The sequence below is a fragment of the Protopterus annectens genome, chromosome 6.part0 (genome assembly GCF_019279795.1).
Source record: "Protopterus annectens isolate FY-2018-M chromosome 6.part0, PAN1.0, whole genome shotgun sequence".
Taxonomy (NCBI): domain Eukaryota; kingdom Metazoa; phylum Chordata; order Ceratodontiformes; family Protopteridae; genus Protopterus; species Protopterus annectens.
This window is the reverse complement of record NC_056737.1, coordinates 1717580970-1717605861: the sequence shown is the minus strand read 5'-3', so window position 1 is coordinate 1717605861 and position 24892 is coordinate 1717580970. Positions and strand designations below refer to the sequence as shown.

General features: G+C 43.1%; 1 protein-coding gene across 2 annotated transcripts in view; it reads right to left on the bottom strand.

Annotated features, from left to right (window-relative positions):
* The window catches only part of ALS2 (alsin Rho guanine nucleotide exchange factor ALS2), a 2167716-nt gene that overhangs the window by 1914309 nt on the left and 228515 nt on the right, over positions 1-24892 (bottom strand). For both annotated transcript variants that reach the window (XM_044075110.1, XM_044075111.1), the window contains exon 3: positions 21643-21797. In XM_044075110.1, the coding sequence (XP_043931045.1) occupies positions 21643-21797 (155 nt within the window). The remainder of the gene's footprint in view (positions 1-21642; positions 21798-24892) is intronic.

Sequence of the window (24892 nt, the reverse complement as noted above, 5' to 3'; positions counted from 1 at the left end):
TCTCAACCTCTGACAACAAGAAATCTGGACAAAGCTATAAATAAAAGTGGGACTAAAGCCCAAAAATAAGGACAATTATTAAATACTGCTCTTACAAACTTACAAAGTTGATAAAATTACAGGTTTTGCATTAGCATGAATTTTATGAAGGGTATGAAGTCTGGAACTCATATGTCTGTCATTGTTTTCTAACTTCAGTCTGTTGCAGTCCTGACTTATGGGATTTCCTGCTGTGTAAGCCCTTGGCCAGTGTGACTACTAGTGTAAAAAAGCTCCCTTCCTCCCTAGGCTGGGGGATGTCTTATCCAACATCAGTATGCTTGGTTATACAAGGAGCCAGCAGATGCCGTGACATAAGTTTTTTTGTCACCTAGAAGGTAGGACCCCCAGGATGAACAATAAGCAAGGGTCTAAGACAGAAAATAGGCCAGGCAGGGGGAACACCCAGAGGGTCCACTGTCTTGGGAAGAAGACAGAAACAGACTACTATTGTAGGTAAAGGGGAAAGGAGGGAGGGAAAGAAGACTGCAACAGTGAATACACTTGAACATCTGCATTTATGGTAAGTGTACACATCTGTACTATGTTCCTTGTGTTTCACTATTGCAGTCCTGACTTGTGGGATGATTCCCAAAGCTGAGATGAGGATGTAAGGAAGATTATAGAGAGGAGAGGATGCCCTACAGGATGGCAGTGGTGAATCCTGCTCTAGACCTAGAAAAGGCTGACAAATGGTAGTATTTGGCAAATGTATGCACAGATGACAAGGTAGCAACTTCCAAAATGTCTTTGGGTAGGGGCACCTTTTAGGAAGGCAGCAGAGGTAGCAGTAGTCCTAGGAGAATGACTCCTCTCAGTTTCAGGTGGCTTTTTATCATGATGGCTGTAGCAAAAGGAAATGCAGTAATGATCCACTTGGAAATAGTCTGCTTGGAAACCGGCTTTCCTTCAGAGCCAGTGGCACAGGACAGAAAGAGCTGGTCTGATTTTATGAAAGATTTAGTTGTCAAGACAGTAGCAGAGTTATCTATGCACATCCAAGGAATGAATGATTCTCTCCCCCTGGTTCTGAGGATTGGAGAAGAAGGTGGGTAGGTGTATGGCTTGATTCAAGATGTGTCAGTGACCACTTTGGGCATAAAGGATGGGTTAGTCCTGACGGACTCTGTCTAGGTAGAATATGAGAAATAGTTCTACTGCCATGAGAGCTTGCAGCTCAGAGACTCTCCCAGCTGAGGTGATAGCCAGTAAAGGGGCAGTCTTCAAAGTTAAACCTTTTAGGTGAGCAAAAGCTGCCATTTCAAAAGGGGTGGGGTAGGTTAATTTTGTTCTAGAACAAAATTGAGGTCCCATGGAGGTGTGGGTTGCCTCCTGGGAGATTTGATGTGGATCACTCCCCTAAGGAACTGTTTCAGCAGGGGGTATGAAAAGATAGGAGGAAAAATAGAGACATGGGCTAAAATGGCAGAGGTGTGAATTTTGATGGGAGAGAAGGATAGGCCTCTGTCAACCAGGATAGCCAGGTAATCTAAAATGGCAGAGATACTGACTGAATTAGGAATGAGGCCTTTCTGTTGGCACCTAATGGCAGAGTATTATTTCCTAGTACTAGGCTTTCTGGCCTCTTTGAGAAGGTCTTCAACTTGCTTGCTTAGGGCATGCTCGGAGATGGATGCTGGGGGATTATCCAGGCTGAGAGTCTGCAGATTGGTATGCACAAACCTCCCCTTGTCTTGAGGCAGACTGTCCACTCTCTGAGGTAACTGCCATGGATTTTCATTGATTAAACTTAGTAGCAGAGGATACCAGTACTCCCTGGGCCATTCATGGGCTATTAGAATGACTCTTGGACCCTCTTCCCTGATTTCTAGGAGGAATCAAAGAATACAAGCCAGGAGGAAATGCACAAAGGAAAAGGTGGGTCCAAAGTAAGGAAAAGCATCTCTCTTCCAGGCTGTGAGCAGTTTGCTCCTGGAACAGAAACTTTTTTACTCAACATTTTCTTCGGTGGCATAAAGGTCCATCTGTGGGGTTCCCCATTTCTGGACTATGCAGAGAAATGTTTCCCGATCCAGATGCCATTCATGGGGATCCATCAAGTTTCTGTTGAGGTGATTTTCTAGAGAGTTTTGAACACCTGGAAGGTATTGTGCCATGAGGTGAAACCCCAGACAGTGAGCTGTCTCCCTATCTGCATAGCTAGTCAACACAGAGGGCAAGAGAAAGTTTCTCCTTGTTTATGTACACATGACTGTGGTGTTGTCTATTTTGACCATCAGGACCCCCTGGTTTCCATTTTTCTTTGAAAGCTAGTAGGCAGTTTTGAACTGCCATCAGTTTTTTTCACTTAATGTGTTTGTCTCTGACCTGAACTTCTCATTTGCCTTGAGATTGAAGGTGTTGGAAATGTGCCCCCTGGACTATCTATGAAGCATCTGTAGTTAAAATTTGACCCTAAGGGATGAACCTGAAGGGGAGATCCAGGTTCTGGGCAGATGCTTGTGCCCACCATGCAAGTTCCTCCTTGAGACAAGGGATCAGTTGAATTTCAGTTGCCAGGGATTGTGAGTGCTGGCACCACAGACTCTTGAGGCATCACTGGAGTTTCATGTATAGCCTGGCCAAAGAAAGCATGAGAATACAAGATGCCATGTAGTATAACGCTCTGAGGAATTCCCTGGCTGATGGGCATTGTCCCTGCATAATGTTTTGGAAGTACTAAGTCAGAAAGGAGACCTTTTCTGGAAGGAGAAATGCATTTTGAAGGGAAGAGTCCAGAACAGCCCCCATGAAAACTATCCTGGTGGATGGGTCTGTGTTGGATTTGCATATTTTTATGGTAAACCCCAAAGAGGTGAGGAGTTTCTGTGTAAAGGCCAGATCCCTGAGGAGCTCTGAGAGTCCTGTAGCTTGAATAAGGCAGTCGTCTAGATAAGGATAAATTTGGACACCTCTTACTCTGCAGATGGTGATCACAGGGGCTAAGCACTTTGTGAAAACCCTTGAAGCAGTAGACAAGCCAAAGGGCAGTGTGGAGAATTGAAAGTGACTGGTACCTGCTCTGAACCTTAGAAAGCTTCTGCGCGATTCCTGTACAGGAATCTGCAAGTAAGCATACGTTACATCCAGGTTGGCCATCAAGGCCTAGGGAGCTATCATGGGTAGAAGCTTTTGAACAGTCAATATTTTGAATTTTGATACCAGTAGAGCCTAATCGAAGGTAGACAGCTCTAGAATAGGGTGCCAGAAGCCTTCCTTTCTGGGAAACAAAGAGAGTCTGGAGTAGAACCCCTTTCCTTTTTGGTGTTCTGGGACTGGTTACACTGAGCCCTGTGAGCACAGATTGAGAATTTGAGAAAAGACCTCTCTTGGATTTTGTGGAATATCTGGGAAACCGGAGTATCTTAATGGCTCTTTGAAAGTGAGTCTGTAACCATTTTAGATGATATTCAGAACCCACTTTTCTGAAGTGATGAGGTACCAATTTTCTTTGAAAAGGGATAATTCTTTCTATCTTTTTGGAAGAGGTTGGGGCAAGGGGATGGGGATGGGAATGGGAGAGTCACTGCTGCTCTTTGCCAGGACCCTGTGACCTAGAATTCATCTGTCTGGGTGTTTCTGAGGACCACTGCCTGAGCCTTTGTGATTGGTGCTTCCTTTGAGGTATTATCCCTCTGGGGTTTCCTTTGCCTGCTTTTTGACTGAGAAGGACCACTGTTTAGTGGGAAAATTCCTTCTAAACCTAGGAGGCTGAACTGAGATGAAGTCTTTAACAGTCTGCACAGATTTTGCTTTATTTTCCATCTTTCTGAGCACAGTTTCATCTTTTGGCCTAAAGAGGAAGTTTTGCCCAGGGGTGCATCCAGAAGGTTGGACTTGACATGGTCCCTAAGCCAAGCATGCATTCTAATGACAGAAATAGAGACTGCAGCATGAATGGAGGCCTCCATAGCATCATAGCCGCAGGGTAAAGAGTGTTTAGCCACTTGTGAGCTAGAATGGCAAAGGTCCAACAATTCCTTGGAAATGTTCTTATCCTCCTAGGAAGATATCTTTTGTGCTAAAATAGTTTGTTGGTATTTGATCATATGAAACTGGCAGTTAAGGGCCCTCATGGTTAAGACTATCAGAAGTGTGAACGTTTTTACCAATCTTATCAAGGGCCCTGCTTTCTTTGTCAGCAGATAAAGGATTTTTTGAAGAGCTGGCCCTTGCACCTTTGGGTCCTGAAGTTACAACCTCTGGATCAGCAAAAAGATTCTTGAATAGGTATTTATGCGAGTCCAGCACCCTGCACAGCCCGTCAGGTTTTCGAGGGACTAGAGGAAAAGAATCTGGATTCAAGGAAGAATCCACAAAACAATCCTCTACAACCTCCAAAACAGGATGAATAGCCAAAGGTTTATGTTCTGGCAGGTCAAGAAACTCCCTAACCCTCTTTTTTGATTGTGGGTGTTCCTGGGCCTCCCACTGGAGAGGTTCCCTTATGGCGTGAAGAGTTTCTCCAAAAGTGATGTTTTCAGGAGGTGAAGCTGAAGCCAGATTCTGTTAATTATAGGAATATTTAAAAGTAGCAAGGAAGGTCCCTCTTCAAAGACAGACTCCTCCTGGCCAGAATCCTCATCAGAATCTGGAGGTTCAGAGAAAACTTCAGGGTAGGTAGGATCCTTCTTCCATTTCCCTGAGGAAGTCTCCAAAGGGAGTTGCCTAGCTCTGACTATAGAAATAAGGTCTTCAGCTAACCTCACAAGGTCTTGCTGATATCCTTGTGCATGGGAGCCGGTACGCCTAGGCATAGGGCCTGAGGTAGTACCCTTCTTAGAGGTACCTTTGGCCTTGGGCCTAGGCATGTCTGCAATCATGATGTCAGTCTCTCTAAGAATGAGCTGATTCAGGCTGATGCAGCAAGGGGATGTCACCAATAAAAGATTGATCGTTGGAAGCTGAGGTCTGCTGAGAGACCCCAGACCTGACTGATGAACTAAGAATGAAGGCCTGTGTAGAAGATGAGTGACCCAATGGTATGTCCAACTCTGGATGGGTCTCAATAGAGGCTTGTGCCACCACCTCGGAGACAGAAGGTGTCTGCGAAAGCACCTCACCTTCCTCAGCAATAAAGAGTCTTGGGGGACTGGCAGATGGAGAAAGTACAGTTGTGTACCTACCATAAATGTAGATGTTCGAGTGCATTCACTGTTGCAGTAATTACAATTGAGTTATCCTGCTGGCAGGCTACCCACAGTTGGCCTGAGTTCCAAAGTCTAGGTCTGGCGTCGGTTGCTGTCGCCTCCTCCCTAACGTCAGTGCGCCAGGGGTATAAAAGACGCAGCCAACACCATTTTCTTCAGTTTTTTCTTGCCCCACATGTCAGGTGCCCCTAAAATGGTAGGCTCACTAATGCCAATAAGCATGCATAACCAAAAAACAACTTTTCCTTCATCTACAAGCAAATACACCACATAGGTTGTGTAGAAAAGAGAAGTACAGATAAGTCCCAGCAAGTAATAGGGGGATGGAGGGAGGGTAACTTAGACTGCAACAGTGAATACACTTGAACATCTACATTTATGGTAGGTACACAACTGTACTATGTTCATTGTGTTTCACTGTTGCAGTCATTACAATTGGGTGAATCCCAAAGCTATGGTTGGAAGACTGGTGCTAAATAGGATTAGGAGAGGCTATCAGGCCCTGCAGAACTGCAGTGGCAAAGCCTGGCCTGGATTTAGAGAAGAGAGGTAAGTGATAGTGCTTTGTAAAAGTATGCACTGAACTCCAAGTTGCAGCCTCTAAGGAAGGCTGCTGCTCTGGTGGAATGTGGCCTAATGCCCTTAGGCACTGATATGCCATGCTGCGAATAGCAGAAATGAATGCAGTGGCCTATCCACTTTGAAATAGTCTGCTTTGAAATAGGCTTTCCTTGTGATCCTGGAGCATATGCTACTAGAAGTTGTTCAGTCTTTCTGAAAGCTTTGGTTCTGTCCAAGTAGAAGCGTAGCAGTCTGTGAATGTCCAAAAAATGCAGAAGTCTCTCACCCTTATTCTGTGGGTTTGGGTAAAAGGTAGGCAAGTGAATTGTTTGGTTAAGGGCCACACTGGTCACTACCTTCGGCATAAATGTAGGGTTTGTCCTCAGAGAAACCCTGTCAGGATGGAAAATGATAAAAGGTTCCACAGCCATGAGTGCCTGTAACTCTGAGACTCGTCTAGCAGAGGTTATTGCTAGGAGCAGAGCCGTTTTCCAGGATAATAATTTTATATCAGCTGCAGAGGCTGGCTCAAACAGAGGCGGTGTAAGTTTTTCCAAGACATAGTTGAGGTCCCAAGCAGGTATTGGTGCTCTCCTTGGGGGGGGTCTTATGTCTTTGGCCCCTCTGAGGTACTGCCTTAGTAATGGATGAGAAAAAATAGGTGGTTCTGTATTGTAATGAGCTGAAATGGCAGCGGCATGAATTTTAATTGATGAAAAGGAAAGGCCTTTATCCAGCATCTCAGTTAAGTACTGCAAAATCTGAGGAATACTTGGAACAATCGTGTCAAAACCTTGTGCCTGGTTCCAAGCACAGAATCTCTTCCATTTTTCTGCATAAGATTTTCTTGTGCTAGGCCTCCTGGCCTCCAAAATAACATTCATGACTGCTTTAGAAAGAGGTGTGTCTTGAATGGCTACATTATCCGCCATGCTGTCAGGTTTATGGTCCTGAGTTGGCTGTGCAGTATCTGACTGTCTTGTTGAGTCAGTAAGTGAGGAATTTGAGGTAATGTCCTAGCTGGGCATTGAGACAAGCTCTTTAAGATTGGGTACCAGTGCTGGCGGGGCCAGTCTGGGGCAATCAGTATCATTTTTGGCTTCACTTGTCTGACCTTGAGGAGTACCTTGAGGAGGAGAGGCAGAGGAGGAAACACATATCATGTTAGGCTTTTCCAGCTGAAAGACAGAGCATCCACTTTCTATGCTTGCTTGAGATAAGTCCTTGTGCAGAATCTTTGTAGTTGGCAATTGGTGAGGGGAGACAAATAGGTCTATGTCTGGGCATCCCCAGTTCCTTGTTATCATGCTGAAGACTTGTGGATCCAGCTTCCACTCGTGGGGATCCATTAGGTTTCTGCTTAGTTTGTCTGCCAGAGTATTTATCCTTCCTGGCAGGAATTGTGCTTGCAGATGTACTTGGTAAGTCAATGCTGTGTCCCACAAGTTCATGGCTAGTCTGCAGAGGGGGTAGGAATGTGTGCCCCCTTGCTTATGTACCACATGACTGTGGCATTGTCTGTCTTTATCAGTAGTCGTCCTGGATGAAGTAGATCCTTGAAGGCTGTCAGGGCATTTTTAACTGCTAGCATCTCTTTTTGATTGATATGTAGATGCATTTGACTTGCGGAACATGTACCCTGAATACATCTTCCTGCCATATGGGCCCCCCAGGCATAATCGGATGCATTTGTTGTCAATATCTGCCTGGCTGTGGGTAAGGTGAATGGCTGTCCCGTGTTGTGGTGACAGGCTTTTGCCCACCATCGAAACTCCTGTTGCAGGCAGGGAATGAGGGTAATTACTGTTTCCAAGTTGTGGCAATGTTGAGTCCAAACACTTTTTAGAAACCATTGAAGTTTCCTCATATGCAGTCTTGCATATGGAATTAGCAGAATGCAGGATGCCATGAAGCCCAAAGCCTGCAGAATTTTTCTTGCAGATAACTGGGTCTTTGTTGCCAATATTTTGAAATAAGTAGTCAGCTGTCTGTGTTTGTCTGGCGTGAGATAAGCCATCTGGGCAGTTGTATTTAAGCTTGCACCCAGGAATATTATCTCCTGAGAGGGTACGAGTTTTGACTTCTTTTCATTTACTGTGTACCCTAGGCCTGTTAGTAATGTTTTTACAAACGCCAGATGCTGCAGTAGAGTGTCCTTGTTCTCTGCTTGAATAAGGCAGTTGTCCAAGTAAGGATATATTTGAATTCCTCTTTGTCTGCAAAAAGCAATTACTGGTGCCAGGCATTTTGTGAAGACCCTGGGTGCAGTATATAAGCCAAAGGGCAGTGCAGCGAATTGGTAATGCATTGAGACAGCTATAAATCTGAGGTATCTTCTGCATGATTGTCTGATTGGGACAGGCAGGTATGCCTCTTTTAGGTCTAAAGTCACAAGCCAAGCCTTCTTGCCCAGCATGGGCAGAAGCTGCTGCAGAGTTAACATTTTGAATTTTGGAATATCCAGGAATGTGTTCAGCAAAGACAGGTCCAGTATTGGTCTCCAGGTTTTGTCCTTTCTGGGCACCAAGAATAGCCTTGAGTAAAACCCTAGTCCCTGCTCTTGCTGTGGTACTTGCTGAATGGCTCTCATGTCCATGAGGGATGAAAAGTACAGTTTTGTATCTACTATAAATGTAGATGTTCGAGTGTATTCACTGTTGCAGTCATTACACTTGGGTTATCCTGCTGGCAGGTGACCCGCAGTCGGCCCGAGTTCCAAAATCTTGGTCCGGTGTCAGTTGCTGTTGCCTCTTCCCTGACGTCAGTGCGCCAGGAGTATAAAAGTTGCAACAGACGCCATTTTCTTGCCCCAGATGTCAGGTGCTCCCAGATAGGAAGGCTGGAAAGATAAAATTATGCCAAAAAAAATGCATATATTACTATAAACATTTCCTTCATCTACAAGCAAATACACCACATAGGTTGTATAGAGTTGAGAAGTACAGAAAAGTCCCAGCAATGAAAAGGGGGATGGTGGGTGGGTAACCTGGACTGCAACAGTGAATACACTCGAACATCTACATTTATGGTAGGTACACAACTGTACTGTGTTCATTGTGTTTCACTGTTGCAGTCATTACACTTTGGTAGAATCCCAAAGCTGAGGTTGGGCGGCTGGGTCTAAATTGGATTTGGAGAGGCTACCAGGCCCTGCAGAACTGCAGTGGCAAAGCCTGCTCTGGATTTAGTGTAGAGAGGTAAGTGGTAGTGCTTGGTGAAAGTGTGCACTGAGCTCCAGGTTGAAGCTTCTAAAATGTCTTTGGTTGGTACTCCTCTGAGAAAAGCTACTCTGGTAAAATGAGGCCTAAATACTTTAGGCACCGATTTGCCATGTTGTGCATAACAGAAGCGGATGCAGTGTCCTATTTATTTTGAGACTGTCTGCTTTGTAATAGGCTTTCCTTGTGATCCTGCAGCATAGGCTACAAACAGTTGCTGAGTTTTTCTGAAAGCTTTTGTTTTGTCGAAGTAGAATTGTAGCTGTCTGTGTATATCCAAAGCATGCAGAAGTCTCTCCCCTTTATTCTGGGGATTTGAGTAGAAAGTAGGTAAATTAATGGCTTGGTTTAAGGCCACATTGGAGACCACTTTTGGCATGAATGTTGGGTTTGCCCTAAGAGAAACCCTGTCCTGATGAAAAATTATGAAAGGTTCCACAGCCATTAATGCCTGTAACTCTGAGACTCTTCTTGCTGTAGTTATTGCTAGCAGCAGAGCAGTTTTCCATGATCAGAACTTTAGATCAGCTGTGCTGGCTGGTTCAAAAGGAGGCAGTGTGAGTTTTTCTAAAACAAAATTGAGATCCCAAGTTAGTACTGGTGCTCTCCTTGGGGGCCTTATATTTTCTGCCCCTCTGAGGTACTGTCGTAGTAGAGGATATGAAAAAATAGGTTATTCCATATTGTAATGTGCTGAAATGGCAGAGGCGTGGATTTTAATAGATGAGAAAGATAGGGCTTTGTCCAGCATCTCAGTTAGGTATTGTAAAATCTGAGGTATATTAGGGACAAGTGGTTCGAGTCCTTTTGCCTGGTTCCAAGCACAGAATCTCTTCCATTTTTCTGCATAAGATTTCCTAGTGCTGGGCCTCCTGGCTTCTAAAATGACATCCATAACAGCTTTAGAGAGAGGTGCAGTCTGAGTGGCTACATTATCTGCCATGCTGCCAGATTTACGGTTCTGAGTTGACTGTGCAGAATCTGATTGTTCTGTTGTGTCAGAAGATGAGGAATTTGAGGTAGAAGCCAAGCTGAGCCTTGAGACAAGCTCTTTAGGGTTGGGTACCAGTGCTGGCGTGGTCAGTCTGGGGCAATCAGGATCATTTTTGGCCTTTCTTGTCTGACTTTTAGGAGCACCTTGGTAAGAAGAGGCATCGGAGGGAAGGCATAGACTGTCAGGCCTTTCCAGCAGAATGATAGAGCATCCACTTTCCATGCTTGAGAGTGATAAGTTCTTGTGCAGAATTTCTGTATTTGGTAATTGTGAGGCGAGGCAAAAAGATCTATGTCTGGACATCCCCATTTCCTCGTTATCATGCTGAACACTTATGGATTTAGTTTCCATTTGTGAGGATCCATGAGATTTCTGCGTAGTTCGTCTGCCAGTGTACTTTTTGTTCCTGGCAGGAATTGTGCCTGCAGATGTACTTGATAGGTCAGTGCTGTGTTCCACAAAGTCATGGCTTGCCTGCATAGGGGGTAGGAATGTGTGCCCCCTTGCTTATGTACCACATAACTGTGGTATTGTCCATCTTTATTAATAGTTGTCCTGGAAGTAGTAGGTCCTTGAAAGCTGTCAGGGCATTCTGTACAGCTAGCATCTCTTTTTGATTGATGTGAAGATGCATTGGTTCCTTGGGCCATATGCCCTGAATACATTTTCCTGCCATATGTGCCCCCAGACATAATCCGATGCATCCGTTGTTATTGTCTGCCTGGCCGTGGGTAAGGTGAAAGGCTGTTCCTTGTTGTGGTGACAGGCGTGGGACCACCATCGAAATTCCTGTTGCAGGCAGGAAATTAAGTTATGATAGTCTCCAGGCTGTGATAACGCTGAGTCCAAACACTTTTTAGATACCATTGTAGTTTCCTCATATGCAGTTTTGCATATGGAATAGTAGAATGCAGGATGCCATGAAGCCCGGGGCCTGCAGAATTTTTCTAGCAGGGAGCTGGGTCTTTGTTGCCATCATTTGAAAGTAATGAGTCAGTTGCCTTTGTCTGGCATGAGATAAGCCATCTGGCCAGTTGTATTTAAGCTTGCACCCAGGAATATTATCTCTTGAGAGGGCACTAGTTTTCATTTCTTTTCGTTTACTGCATACCCTAGGCAAATTAGTAATCTTTTTACAAACGCCAGATGCTTTAGAAGAATGTCCTTGCTCTCTGCTTGAATAAGGCAGTCGTCCAAATAGGGATATATATGAATTGCTTTTTGTCTGCAAAATGCAATTAATGGTGCCAGGCATTTTGTGAAGACCCTGGGCGCAGTAGATAAGCCAAAGGGCAGTGCAGAGAATTAGTAATACATTGAGCCTGCTATGAATCTGCAGTATCTTCTGCAAGATTGTCCGATTGGGACATGCAGGTATGCTTCCTTGAGGTCCAAAGTAACTAGCCAAGCCTTCTTGCCCAGCATGGGCAAAAGTTGCTGTAGTGTTAACATTTTGAATTTTGGAACATCCAGGAAAGTATTTAGGATTGACAGGTCCAGTACTGGTCTCCAGGCTTTGTCCTTTCTGGGTACTAAGAAAAGTCTTGAGTAAAATCCTTGTCCCTGTTCTTGCTGTGGAACTCTTTGAATAGCTCCAATGTTCATAAGAGCAGCAGTCTGTTTTTGCGCCTCTGCCCATTGGTTTTGTGGCAGGTCTGGCATACCTTTTGATTTTGGAAGCGTGTGGAAGTGGAACCTGCAACCCTGAGAAACAATATTCAGCACCCATTGGTCCTGGGTGATCATATCCCAATTTTTTGTGAAAAGTGCTAGCTTTCCCCCTAGGGGTGCTGTCAAAAGGTAAGTGTGCTTGGCATTTGTAGAGGGAAGTCATTGGGACTGTTTCCTATAAGGTTGTGATTCGTCTTCCCCTGCTTTGGGGGCTGAAGCACCCCATTGTTTAGGTCTGTAGGAGCCTTGGGGCTGAGATCTGCCTCTTGGGCGTCTGTATCTGCCTCTTTGTGGCCTGTCTGACACTTGAAAGGACCAATTTTTTGAAGGCCAGTTTCTGCTAAATCTAGGAGGTTGAACCTGTAAGAAATCCTTCACTGCCTGCATTGATTTTGCTTTATCCTCCATTTTCTTTAACACCTCTTCTGCCTTAACACCAAACAAAGTATTATGCTGTAGTGGAGCATCCAATAATTTTACTTTCGCATGGTCAGGTAAACTTGGTTCTTTCAACCAAGCATGCCTTTGAATAACAGAGCATGTAACTGCGGCTCTACAAGAAGCTTCTAATGAATCAAAACCACATTGCAGAGTATGCTTTCCCACTTGTTCAACTGCATGCAATAAATCCTGCATTTCCTTACTGTCAGGACTTTGTGAATTTGAAACAATTTTCTGTTTCAACAATGACATGAGGAACTGTTGATATTTAAGCATGTGAAACTGGCAATTTATAGCCTTTACAGCTAAAGTAGCAGAAGTGTAAACTTTTTTCCCCCATCTGTCCAGAGCTCTGGAATCCCTATCCGAGGGGACAGGATTTTTTGCAGTGAAAGCCTTAACCCCTTTAGGACCCTGAGGAATTGTTTCTGGGTATGCAGCGGGGTTTTTGTAAAGAAATTTATGAGAGTCAGGGACCCTGTAGTACCTGTCTGGCTTGACTGGTGCAGGGGGTAAAGAATCAGGAGACAGACTGGATTCAGAGAAAACATCAACAATATCAAGCACAGGGGGGATAGCCAGGGGCCTGTGCTGAGGCAATAAAAGGAAGTCTCTGAGCCTTTTCTTGGATACAGAATAATCCTGGTTCTCCCAATGGAAATGCTCCCTCACGGTGTGCAGGGTTTCCCCAAAAGAATAGTCCTCAGGCGGAGAGGCTGAAGGTATAGACTCTTCTGCATCAGAGTCCTCATAGGGAGGGAGAGAATATCCCTGATCAGAAGAGGAATCAGAGGAAATGGAAACCTGGTCAGAGAAATCATAGTCAGTGTCTTGTCTAGGCCTTTTGTCAGGAGGGGGATGGGAACCCCTGATGAAAGTAATTAGGTCTTCGGCCATTTTAAGCATCTGTTTCTTTGGCATGGATGACTGTTCTGGAGAATGCTGTACTTGTTTACTTGTCTTTAATGGTGTTTTTGACTTTGCCTTAGCTGCTGTAGTGGGCTTAATTGTAAGCTGTGAAGGTCTGAAAACACCCTCAGAAGCCGATGCCTGCTCAGCGGCTCCGGACCCATCTGAGGAAATAGTTTCCGTAGGCCCAATACCTTGAGTTTCCACAGGCCTCAGTGTGTCCATGTGGCTGTCTGTTACAGCCTGTGGCTCTGAGGTAGCGGGTGTCAGGGGCTGCGAAAGCGCCTCACTGAGAACCGGCGACTGGCCTTGAAGAGGCTTTGTCGCCGGTTTTGGACCTCGGATGCCTGTCCTTTTCTTTGTCTTTGCATTTTTTTATAAATTCCGGTCGTCGGTTGTTCCGACGGCATTATGTAATTAAACCTTCGGCCAAAATAATGTAAAGCAAAATCAAACCGACGTTTAATAGTGCATTTATTGAATCTAGCACAAAACCGGCAACTGGTAACGTCGTGGTCAGGGCCTAGGGAAAGAATACAGTAAGAGTGAAAGCCCTTATGAGGTATTTGCTTCCCACAAGAAATACAATTATTAACTTTTACTGACATCGGTCTGGAGCAAGAAAAAGTTTCCCCAACGGGGTATTTAGCTTTATTGAAGACTGCAGTTCTGAAACTCAATTTCGAAAATCTCAGGAGTCGGCCGACCGGCACTTGAGAACTGCTTTTGCTTTGGGCACCGCGTGGCAAGAAAGACTGAAGAAATGGCGTCTGTTGCAACTTTTGTACCCCTGGCGCACTGACGTCAGGGAAGAGGCGACAGCAACCGACGCCGGACCAAGACTTTGGAACTCGGGCCGACTGCGGGTCGCCTGCTAGCAAGATAACCCAAGTGTAATGACTGTAACAGTGAAACACGATGAACATCTTGTTTTTGTGCCTCTGCCCATTGATTGCGTGGCAGGTCTGGCATACCGTTTGGCCTTGGCAGGGTGTGACAATGGAACCTGTAGCCCTGGAATACGATATTTAAGACCCATTTGTCCTGGGTGTTCATGTGCCAATTTTGTGCAAAAAGTACTAGCTTTCCCCCCAAAGGAGCTGCCAAGAAGGTAAGTGCTTGGTGCTGGCAGGGGAAAGTCATTGAGACTTGTTTCCTGTATGGCTGTGATTTTTCTTCTCCGCTTTTGGAGGTAGAAGCACCCCATTGTTTAGGCCTATATCAGCCTTGGGGCTGTGATCTGCCTCTGGGGCGTCTGTATCTGCCTTTTTGTGGCCTGTCTGACACTGGAAAGGAACAATTCTTTGCAGGCCAGTTCCTGCTAAATCTGGGAGGCTGTACCTGTAAAAAAATCCTTGACTGTTTGCATAGATTTAGCTTTGTCCTCCATCTTCTTCAACACCTCTTCTGCTTTAACACCAAACAAGGTATCATGTTGTAATGGAGCATCTAATAATTTTGCTTTAACATGATTGGGCAGATTCTGTTCTTTTAACCAAGCATTTCTCCTAATGACAGAACCTGTAACAGCGGCCCTGCAAGAGGCCTCTAGAGAATCAAAACCACATTGCAAAGCATGCTTTCCTACTTGTTCAGCAGCATGCAATAAATCCTGCATTTCTTTGTTTTCTGCACATTCTGAATTTGTCAACATTTTCTGTTTAAGCAGTGACATTAGATATTGCTGATATTTAAGCATATGAAAATGACATTTTAAAGCTCTTACAGCCAAGGTAGCAGAAGTATAAATCTTTTTCCCCCATATGTCCAGGGCCCTTGAATCCCTATCAGAGGGTATAGGGTTTTTTGCAGTGGAAGCCTTGACCACTTTGGGACCCTGAGAGATAGTTTCTGGGTCTGCAGCAGGGTTTTTATAAAGAAATTTATGTAAATCAGGAGCCCTGTAGTATCTGCCTGGTTTAACAGGAGCTGGTGGCAAAGAGTCAGGAGACAGTCTGGACTCTGAAAATACATCTACAATGTCTAAAACAGGAGGAATAGAAAGGGGCCTGTGCTGAGGTAATAAAAGGAAGTCTCTGAGCCTTTTCTTGGACTCTGAGTAATCTTGCCTCTCCCAGTGGAAATACTCCCTCATAGTATGCAGGGTTTCCCCAAAAGAATAATCCTCAGGAGGAGAGGCTGAAGGAATAGATTCTTCAGCATCAGAATCCTCATAGGGAGGAAGAGAATATTCCTGTTCAGAAGAGGAATCAGAGGAAATGGAAACCTGATCTGATGATGCATATCCTATCTCTTGCCTAGGCCTCTTATCAGAAGGGGGATGGGAACCCCTGATCAAAGTAATTAGGTCTTCGGCCATTTTAAGCATCTGTTTTTTAGGCATGGAGGCCTGTCCAGGTGAATGCTGTACTTGTTTCTTTATCTTTAGGGCTGTTTTAGTCTTTGCCTTTGAAGCTGAAGTTGGTTTTACATATAGCTGTGTAGGCCTGAAAACACCCTCAGAAGCCGATGCCTGCTCAGCGGCCCTGGACCCATCTGAGGGAATAGTTTCCGAGTGTTGAATACCTTGAGTTTCCAGCGGACTAGTCGGCTCCACGTGGGAGTCGGAAGCAGTCTGTGGCTCTGAGGTAGCGGGCGTCAGGGGCTGCGAAAGCACCTCACTGAGAACCGGCGACAGGCCTACCGGAAGCCTCGCCGTCGGTTTTGGACCTCAGATGCCTGTCCTTTTCTTTGCGCTTTTTATAAACTCTGGTAGTCGGATGCTCCGACGGCATTATATAGTTAAATCTTCTAACTGAAGCCAGCATCCCCTCTATTTGGAAGATCTCTTACATCATTCCGCTACACAAAGGAGGTAACTCCACAGAAATATCAAACTATAGACCAATAGCTATACTGTCCCCAATAGCGAAAATTATGGAAAGATGCATCCACAAACAACTTCTTCACTACCTAACCTGTAATCATCTCCTGTCCAACTCCCAGCACGGCTTTCGCCCCCACCATAGTACAACCACTGCCCTCCTTTCCTTTGTCGACTCCATTAATAACAATCGTAATAACAAACTAATATCCTCCGCCCTCTTCCTTGACCTATCGAAGCATTCGATATGGTCAATCACCAGCTCCTTCTTAACAACCTTGCTACCCTACATCTGGACACCCCAGCACTAACCTGGTTCCAGGCTTACCTCACTGGTAGGCAACAAGCTGTCCGGTGGCAAAACAGACTATCAGGCCTGCTCCCCAATACCATAGGCGTTCCTCAAGGCTCAATTTTGGGTCCACTTCTGTTTTCCATCTTCATAAATGACCTACACACAGTCATCCCTAAATCCACCTGCATCCAATATGCCGACGATTCCACCTTGATCTGCTCTGATGTCTCCCTCTTGAATCTCCAAACCACCACTCAACACTGTTTTTCTCTAGTAGAAAAATGGTTCACCGACCGAAAACTCCTACTCAATCCAACTAAAACCAAATTACTACTATTTTTTCCCAACGTCTTCTCAACCCTAGGAAAAGAACTCCCAAACAATAACAATACAACCTTCCATGTTAAATCCAACGGAACTATCATAACCCCTGTCACCAGTACCAAACTACTAGGTGTAACTATTGACCATAAGCTCAAATTTGATATACACATTACACAAACTGTAAAATCTGTTAACAAAAAACTTGGATCCATGTACAGAATAAAAAACTATCTAACTCCAACTGCCAAATTAACTATTGCCCGCACACATCTCCTCTCCACCCTCCTCTATGCCTCCCCAGTCCTTTCTTTCCTTAATAAACGTGAACTCAACATGCTCTCTATTGCCTACAACCACATTGCTAGATTTATATCTGGTTCCTCATATCGCACTCACCATTGTCTTAACCTGATGAAACTTGGCTGGTTGGAACTCCCAAACCTTCTCAAACTTAACCAACTCACTGAAGCTTGTAAATTAATCAACCAACCGGATAGAACTCCCTCACTTTCTAGCATTTTGACCCCATACACTAACCTTAATAGTCTTCGATCATCCAACAGCACTCAGATCCTAACCATCAAAGCTAAGAACTCAGGTGGCGATGCCCTCTTTGCCAACTCCATTGGCAAGCCGTGGAACTCCCTGCCAAACTACCTTAGAATTACAACCTCACACAATCAGTTCAAAAACAACCTGAAAGAATATCTCAAGACACAATGGCTATGCCCATGTCGTGAACCTGACTAAATATATATCTCAAACCCTTCTAAATGTTTAAAATCTATCAACCAAATTGTAAACGTGTTTATTTCTTGTATTAGTCTTTATACATTTAGTATATAAGAAATCTCCACTGTGTATAACCTGCTGATTGTTCTGTTGTCTTATTTAACATCTATGAAAATTCTCTCTCTTCTTGTATTTGTAACATGCACTCTTTTTTTAACTTGTATTTTCGACTTGTATTAACCATTATGTTGGAGCTTTTCTCCTCGGGCCTCTACTGAAAAAGGATATGTATCCAGCTAGACTACCCCGGTTAACAAATGTAAAATAAATAAATAAATAAATAAATAAATAAATAATGAAATGCAAAAATCGTACTGACGCTTAATAGTGCATTGGTTAAATCTAGCACAAAACCGACAACTAGCAACGTCGTGGTTAGGGCCTAGGCAAGGAATACAGTAAGAATGAAAATCCTTATGAGGTATTTGCTTCCCACAACAAATACAATTATTAACTTTTTCTGACATCGATCTGGAGCAAGAAAAAAAGTTTCCCCAACGGGGTACTTAGCTTTAATGAAGACTTCGGATCAGACATTCGAATTTGAAAATCTCAGGAGTCGGCCGACCGGCACTTGCGAACTGCTTTTGCTTCAGGCACCACGCGGCAAGGAAGACTGGAGAAAATGGAGTTGGCTGCATCTTTTATACCCCTGGCGCACTGATGTCAGGGAAGAGGCCACAGCAACCGACGCCGGACCTAGACTTTGGAACTCAGGCCGACTGCGGGTAACCTGCCAGCAGGATAATCCAATTGTAATGACTGCAACAGTGAATTACGATGAACATAGATTATTAAAGTCCCTAAGCCTTGGTGGTTTTTTCTCATTCTTCCTTCGCTTAGGGTGCTCAACTTCAGCAACATCGGCTGATGCCATTGGACAATGCGAAATAGATAAGAAACTAAGATGCTTAGCTAAGATCACAGCCCTACATCTGATAGTCCTACAGCTGAAATGGGCACAGAAACAATCAGGATTGTCGTCACAAAAAATTAAGTCTCATTTTGGATTTTTGCTTACCACAGCTGCGATAAATGTTAAATTTATCTAAGGCAAGAAAAGAGTTCCCCAACAGCTGTCAGACGACTTCTGCTTGGTGTGGACCAAGCGACACACTGAAATACTGCTTCTGGCTCCATTGGCAAGAAAAAAAATGATATTATGGCATAAGTTAGCTCTCTATATACCTAAGAGTATGGACGTTGGCTAAGACATCCGCCAGGCTTGGGAGGAGGGACATTTTTACTCTGATAGTTGGGCTGGCCAAGGTCTTACATGGCAGGAAATCCCATAAGTCAAGACTGCAACAGTGAAACACAGAGAACATCACTTTAAGGCCTGTTTAAATAAATAAGAAGCAGATACTAAAGAGGAATTCAAATGTTTTTCACCTCATATGAGGGAAAGTTAACCGTTAACTTTTTCAATTTCTCAAGAGAGAGAAGTAAAAACTTTTAATGCATGAACTTGGCAGTTTAAAATTCTGACTGTTAAAGTGGCGAATATGTTTTCTTCCCAAATTTATCAAAAGTTTTCCCATCCTTGTCAGAGAGAGAAGGAGATCAATATTAGCAATACGTTCAGCAGTAGTAGTTCTGGATAGAAAAGTCACTGCAGGGTCTACTTTAGGGTTAGAAAACAAGGATTTAAAAGTCTAATCTCTCCTGTGGCATAAACAGATAAAGCCCTGACTACAACTCAAGTGACCCAGATTTGATTAAATGCTCAGGTGCCTGATGGATTGGCAGGAAGGGATGGGTGTTAGCATCCTTTGGACCTACAGATGCCTGCTGTGTCTATTCTTGATGGTGGCTGGGGAAGACACACTGGTAGCTGTGCCTAAAGAAAAGTAATAGGGTGGCTACTTGGCTGAGCTGTTGTGGAAGTAGGGTGATACACAATACATCTCCATTGTATGCCTGTCCCCAGGCCTAACCAGGCTTTCCTCAAGGGAGAGGGGAGAAATAGGAAGGTTATAAGTCAAAAAATCCCCCTCCCCCTGGACAGATGTTCAGAAGTGTCAAGCCCTTGGATCCTCAGCTATGCAACCAGTCCCAGCAACACCAGATTAAGTCTGGGGGAGGGCGTAAAGCAGCTGGTAGACCGGGCACAAGTACTAGGGTGCCAAGCAGTGGTGGGGAGCAAAAAAAAAAAAAAAAGAGAGAGAGAGAGCAAGAGTCTTAGGTACCCTGCATAACCTGTCAGGCTACCTCAGGTCAGAAACTACAAGCTGTGAGAAAACACATTCTGTTAAAGTAGAAAACAAGAGCGACAGCTACAGACTGAGGAATATCCAAATGTAGCAAATCAATGACTGCTGGTCAATATGGATTTCATTCTGATCCCACTGAAAAACGTCATTTCATTTCAGATAGAGTTTTAGATAAGAAAGGTCTTTTGGATGGAAATCTGAAGATGCATTTCCCAGAATCTTCAGACTGAAAAGAAATTCCTGAAGTACAACATTTTCCCCTCCAATCCCTACTCTTGTTACTGAAAATCAGAGTCAGAGAGTGAGGGAAATCTTTATTTCCTTAAGAGAAATTAGGTAAAGTAAAGACAAAAATAAATGCCATAATAAAACAGAGTAAATCTTCCCTGTCCACTGACACAGAAACAGGAGAAGCCAAGTTTTCTTCTTTTTAAACCTCCCCGAAAAAGGAACTACCCAAATGACGCATACTATCCCAAGGCTCAGGTTCCTTATCCCAGCGATGCTGTAGCCCCCCCCCCCCCCCAAGACAAACAAGCATGGCTAGGTTCTCCCTTAACAGATCCAGAGGAGGTGTCCATTCCACAATCCCTAACAGCTGTGGATGCTAGAGAAGGGGGACTGGTGGAAAACTATAAGCAGTCCAAACAACAAAATGTGGCCACAGCAGAGTCCTCCTTCAGTGGCTGAAGCACAAATCTGGCTTGACACGCAAGACTTACAACCTTGTTCTTTTTGTGTCTGGATGAAGGAAAAAACAAGATGACTGGTAACTGCTCAACAGATTCATCTGAGAAAGAAGCACTAAAGACAGACAGTGGAGCTGGGGAGAGTAGATAAATGTTATAAATAACAAAAAAGGAAGCTTTGAGGTAAGAAAGACACTGTCAAGTCCCCAAAAGCCCAAATTCCTTCCCCTAAAGCATACAACATACATAAAAGATGTAGAAAACTATCTGAAAAATAACTTTCATATTCAGGTTATTTACAATAATGTTCAAAATGTAAAAATCCTCTTACAAGTTCAGACAATCCTAGATACACGTTTTCCTAGCCAAAAAAAATTCACAAAAAAGAAGATTTTCCATAGTAAAATAATTAGTCCCCTGCTGGCAATAACTTCCCACATAATCTGCCCTGCCTTGACGGATCATTATCAGAGTGTCCTTTCCATGAAAACCACAAAAGGAGCATGATTCAGCAGCAAGAAAACTCTGAATCTTTTACTGCTCTAACAGCTTTTTATATGATGCTCAAGATCCAGGCAGTTTAGCTGCTCTCAAATGTAACCTTAAGCTTCGAAAAGCTGTCTAGTTGATCATATTCTTGGCAGGATATAACCCAAATAGCTTAGGTTACTCCATCTCTGATCTAATGCTGAACATTATCTGGAACTGGTCAAGATCTGTGACACTGTATCCAACAGTGGCACTGTAATGAGTTAAAAAGAGCTTAAGTTAGACTCCTACATAAAATGGACCGCAAAACAGATTAAGGGAAGAATACATAACAATTAAGGGGGCAAGTGCCACTTTGGAAAGTAAGAATGCAACCAACCAGTGGAGTACTACAAGGTTCAGTACTGAGGATATTCACAAGTCAGTTAAACACTTGTTAAACACAAATAATTTAACTTCTACTGGTCTACTGTGAAATGAAAGGTGATTCAGTTTAACTTTCTGAAAACTACACTTTTCCTTGCATTTCTGAAGCAATGCCTTTAAGGACCTTTTTTCATTTCTCTCACAAATTAATCCTAGAAATCAGTTATGATTGCTGTGTATACTAGAGCTTATAGTACCACCATTCACCATGCTGCCTATTACCCCGTAGATTCAAGTACATGCTTTTTAATAATGCTTAAAAACAGCTTTCCACCATGTGAACCATGAACATTTCCTTGAATGTCAACCTAGCTCAACTAGATGACTTAATTGAGCTTTCCAGCTTTGGAAATTATTTCCCTAAGGTTTTGTAACCTCAGTCTTTATTGTAATTAAGCTAATGATGCAAGGGGGGTAGTTAACACAAGGCAAGACCACTGCAGAAAATATTAAAAGTTCAAAAACTGTGTTAATTTGGCTGGCTGCAATCAAATGGGCTTTGGGAAAAATGGATGTCAACAAACCATTCTTTATTCATTAAGGACATACCACTTCAGGCAAATAACTCATGCTCCTCCACTAATACAGCAACATCAGGCTGTTTTACCTTCAACAAGGAATACTCCATGATTAACTCCAAGGGCTGCCTGAAGTACCACTTTTGTTCCCAAGCCCGGCAGTCTTTCTGGTGTTATCGTATTGGAGTAACCTCTCCAGAAGAGTACAAGACCACGTCTATTGTCACCATCTTCTTCAAGAGAGCTAAAAATAAAGCAGACGTGAAATTAATCAACAGACAATACTTGACATACAGCTGAATCAACCCTCAATCCTAATTTGGGGGAGTGAGAACATGTGGCATATCCTTCCCTAAATTTGCAAGCTTCAACAATATTTTACAACTTCTATTAAATGGCACTGTCTACAGACCACATCTAATAAACTACTAGGGTATAAGAAAAGTTATGGTGCAGCTGTTAAATTAATACTATTGACCCATAAATTAGTAGGATGCTTCAAGGCACATAAAAAGGATCAGCGAAAACAGTGTCACACTGTAAATGCTCCATTACTTTAACAAACTTGCACCAGCTTGCTGATGTAACAGCCGACACTGTTCTGACTGAACTGGACTACCCGTCAAAGAGATCACATGCACGAGGAGAATGCATCTACTTGTTTTACAGTCCTGGCCAAATATCATGTATTTTAGGTGCTTCAGATGTGTGTGCAACTACAACCATGAATGACAGCTAATCCTGCTAAGACTATCCTTTGTTGCACATTGCAGTTGACATCTCTACTCATTCAGAACTCTCTGATAAAAATATACTATATGTATATTTTGTAAATAATGTCCATGGTGCTTTCCTTTAACTGTACTATTTCAATGAATACCTACACCTAAAATACATGTAATGTACACTGCCTCGTGCATGCTTTGCAGCAAATTTCAACTTATAATTTTGTTATGACTGCTTACATTTTGTTGCAAATTCAACTTGTATTCTTTGTTATGATTATTTTTGGTCATCTCTGCCTTCTTTGGTCAGGTCATGGCTAAAAAGGTTCTACAGACCGGTTCACTTACCTGGCTAACAAATGTAATACACAAAAGCAAGCCTACCTCTCTTTCATGCATACTAAACATTTGTATTTTTATACACTGCATAAATTGAACCTTTATGTAGCGCATCATTTAATGTCACAAAACATTTACAAACCAAGAGACCAGGCATCTGTGGCATTTCTGTGGTCCCACCTAATGGGTCTGCAGCCTCTGAAGAAATACTCATTCAAAAATCGTAAAAAAGACCCATTTGCCTTCCTGGTATGTCTCTTACATCAAAGTGCAAAACATTAAACATGATCTGCTGTTAGTCATCTATACCTAGCACCTAAACAGGATTTAGCTGCTAGTAAATAGTCAGCCACCGAGATGTTACTGTCAGGGTGCGAGTAAATCATTCTTTGTTGCTTACCTAACTTGTAGGAGTACTCCCTTTAGGTTGCATGCAGTCTTGGTCTACACTTACCTTTCGGAATGTACCTCACAAAGCACCCTGACCAAATTAAAAGACCCCAAAGGTTTCTGAACATGATTTTTTGGCTATATTGTCCCACCCATATTGTACCCCCCACAAATAACTAAACGTCTTTTCACTCTACAGGAGTTCATAAATGACAGAGTACAGTGACCTCAGTTTAGCCTTTTCGGTACTGAAAGTTCCTAACCTTTTCAACTTCCTCTACCATCAGAGTCCGTAGTCTAACACTCATGGCAAATACCTCATCCTCGATCATATGTTCAACATTTGCTGTCATTACACATTCACATCAAAACAAAGTAATAGCCTATCTACCTTCAAAACTAAACTTGATGATCGTATGGAGACTGTAAAGTTATGGCTGGGATATGTGGAAACAACCTTACCAGGGCAGCTAATACACTCCCAAAACATATGTTCACAGTTACCTCTTTCTTTCTCATCACACCTCCAACATTGTCCATCTAACTGAGGAAAATTATTTGGAATCTGCTTGGGATATATAAATATCTATAAACAAAACTTCCAAGCAAAAATCCTAAATGTTCTAGATTCTGTTGCATATTTTGAAGCCATACATATGTCCTCCCATTGTTTCCTTGTAAAGTGCATATCTAATCTCCTTTCCCAATTTTTTCTGACCTCTTCTGATCGATTCATATAGTTATCACACAATATTTTATATGTCCTACTAATTACCCATTTAACAGCAGGTTCTGTTCTAGATTCAACTAAAAACTCAACCAGTGTTAAGTCTTTCATTTATGATTCCCCTATCCCAGTCTCTTTGTCTATACTCTCACATCAATCCGTGATATAGAAGGCAATCTCTAGCCTGCAATCCAAATGTCTTCTTGGCCTCTTCCCATCTATTACATTAACTTCTCTAATTATTTCCTCCTAATACCTTGGTTCCTTTGTCATCTTCCCTCAGTAAATTCCTGCCCCCTCTTGTCTATTCTCGGTACCCCTAATTGCAGTCACCCCTATTGGCAGTATCTCCTTTCTCCATTCCCAGGTTGGCCTAGTTCTTGTATTCATAAAGTAGCAGAAAACATACTATTCTGTATGCCTATTATTCTCCTTAAGGATCTGCATCACAAAAAACATTTTTTTTCCTTATTTCATGAATCCCTGCTTCATCATTATCCCTTTCCATTATGAATTGTAACTTTATGCTTGTGTTATGTACAAGAGGCTTAACTGTACAGATGTAAAATATTCCCTCAAATCAAGTAATCTTATACCTCCTTGTTCTATTTGGAGGATCAACTTAACCCACTTAACTCTGGTCATCTTTCCCTTCCAAATAAAATCCAGCAACTCTATTAATTACTACCCACAATTTCTCCTGTGGTTGATAAAAGACAGTTGCTTAACAACAAACTTTCTGACATTTCTGACCTGTGTATAAAACTAAAGGGACTAAAAGCATTTTTACTGCTTGTATTTTACTATCCACATCCATAGGCAAGAGCTTCTCATTTCTCAGCTTCTAAATGGCAATGCTCAGATATGCTCTGAGCTACAACAGAATGGCATTAAATATACTGATCACAAGGATATTGCCAATATCCTGGCAGATCGATTTAGTGCAAACTTCACCCCCCTCTCACCCCTAAAGGGCCCATCTCAATACCAAATGATTGCCAAATTCCGGTAATCACAGCCACACAGGTAGAAAAGTACAGTTTTGTACCTACCATAAATGTAGATGTCCGAGAGGTATGCATCTGCAGTCCTAACAAATGGGTTGTCCTGCCTCAGGCAGCCCTTCGGTCGGCCGGATTCCAAAGTCTGGGTCTGGCC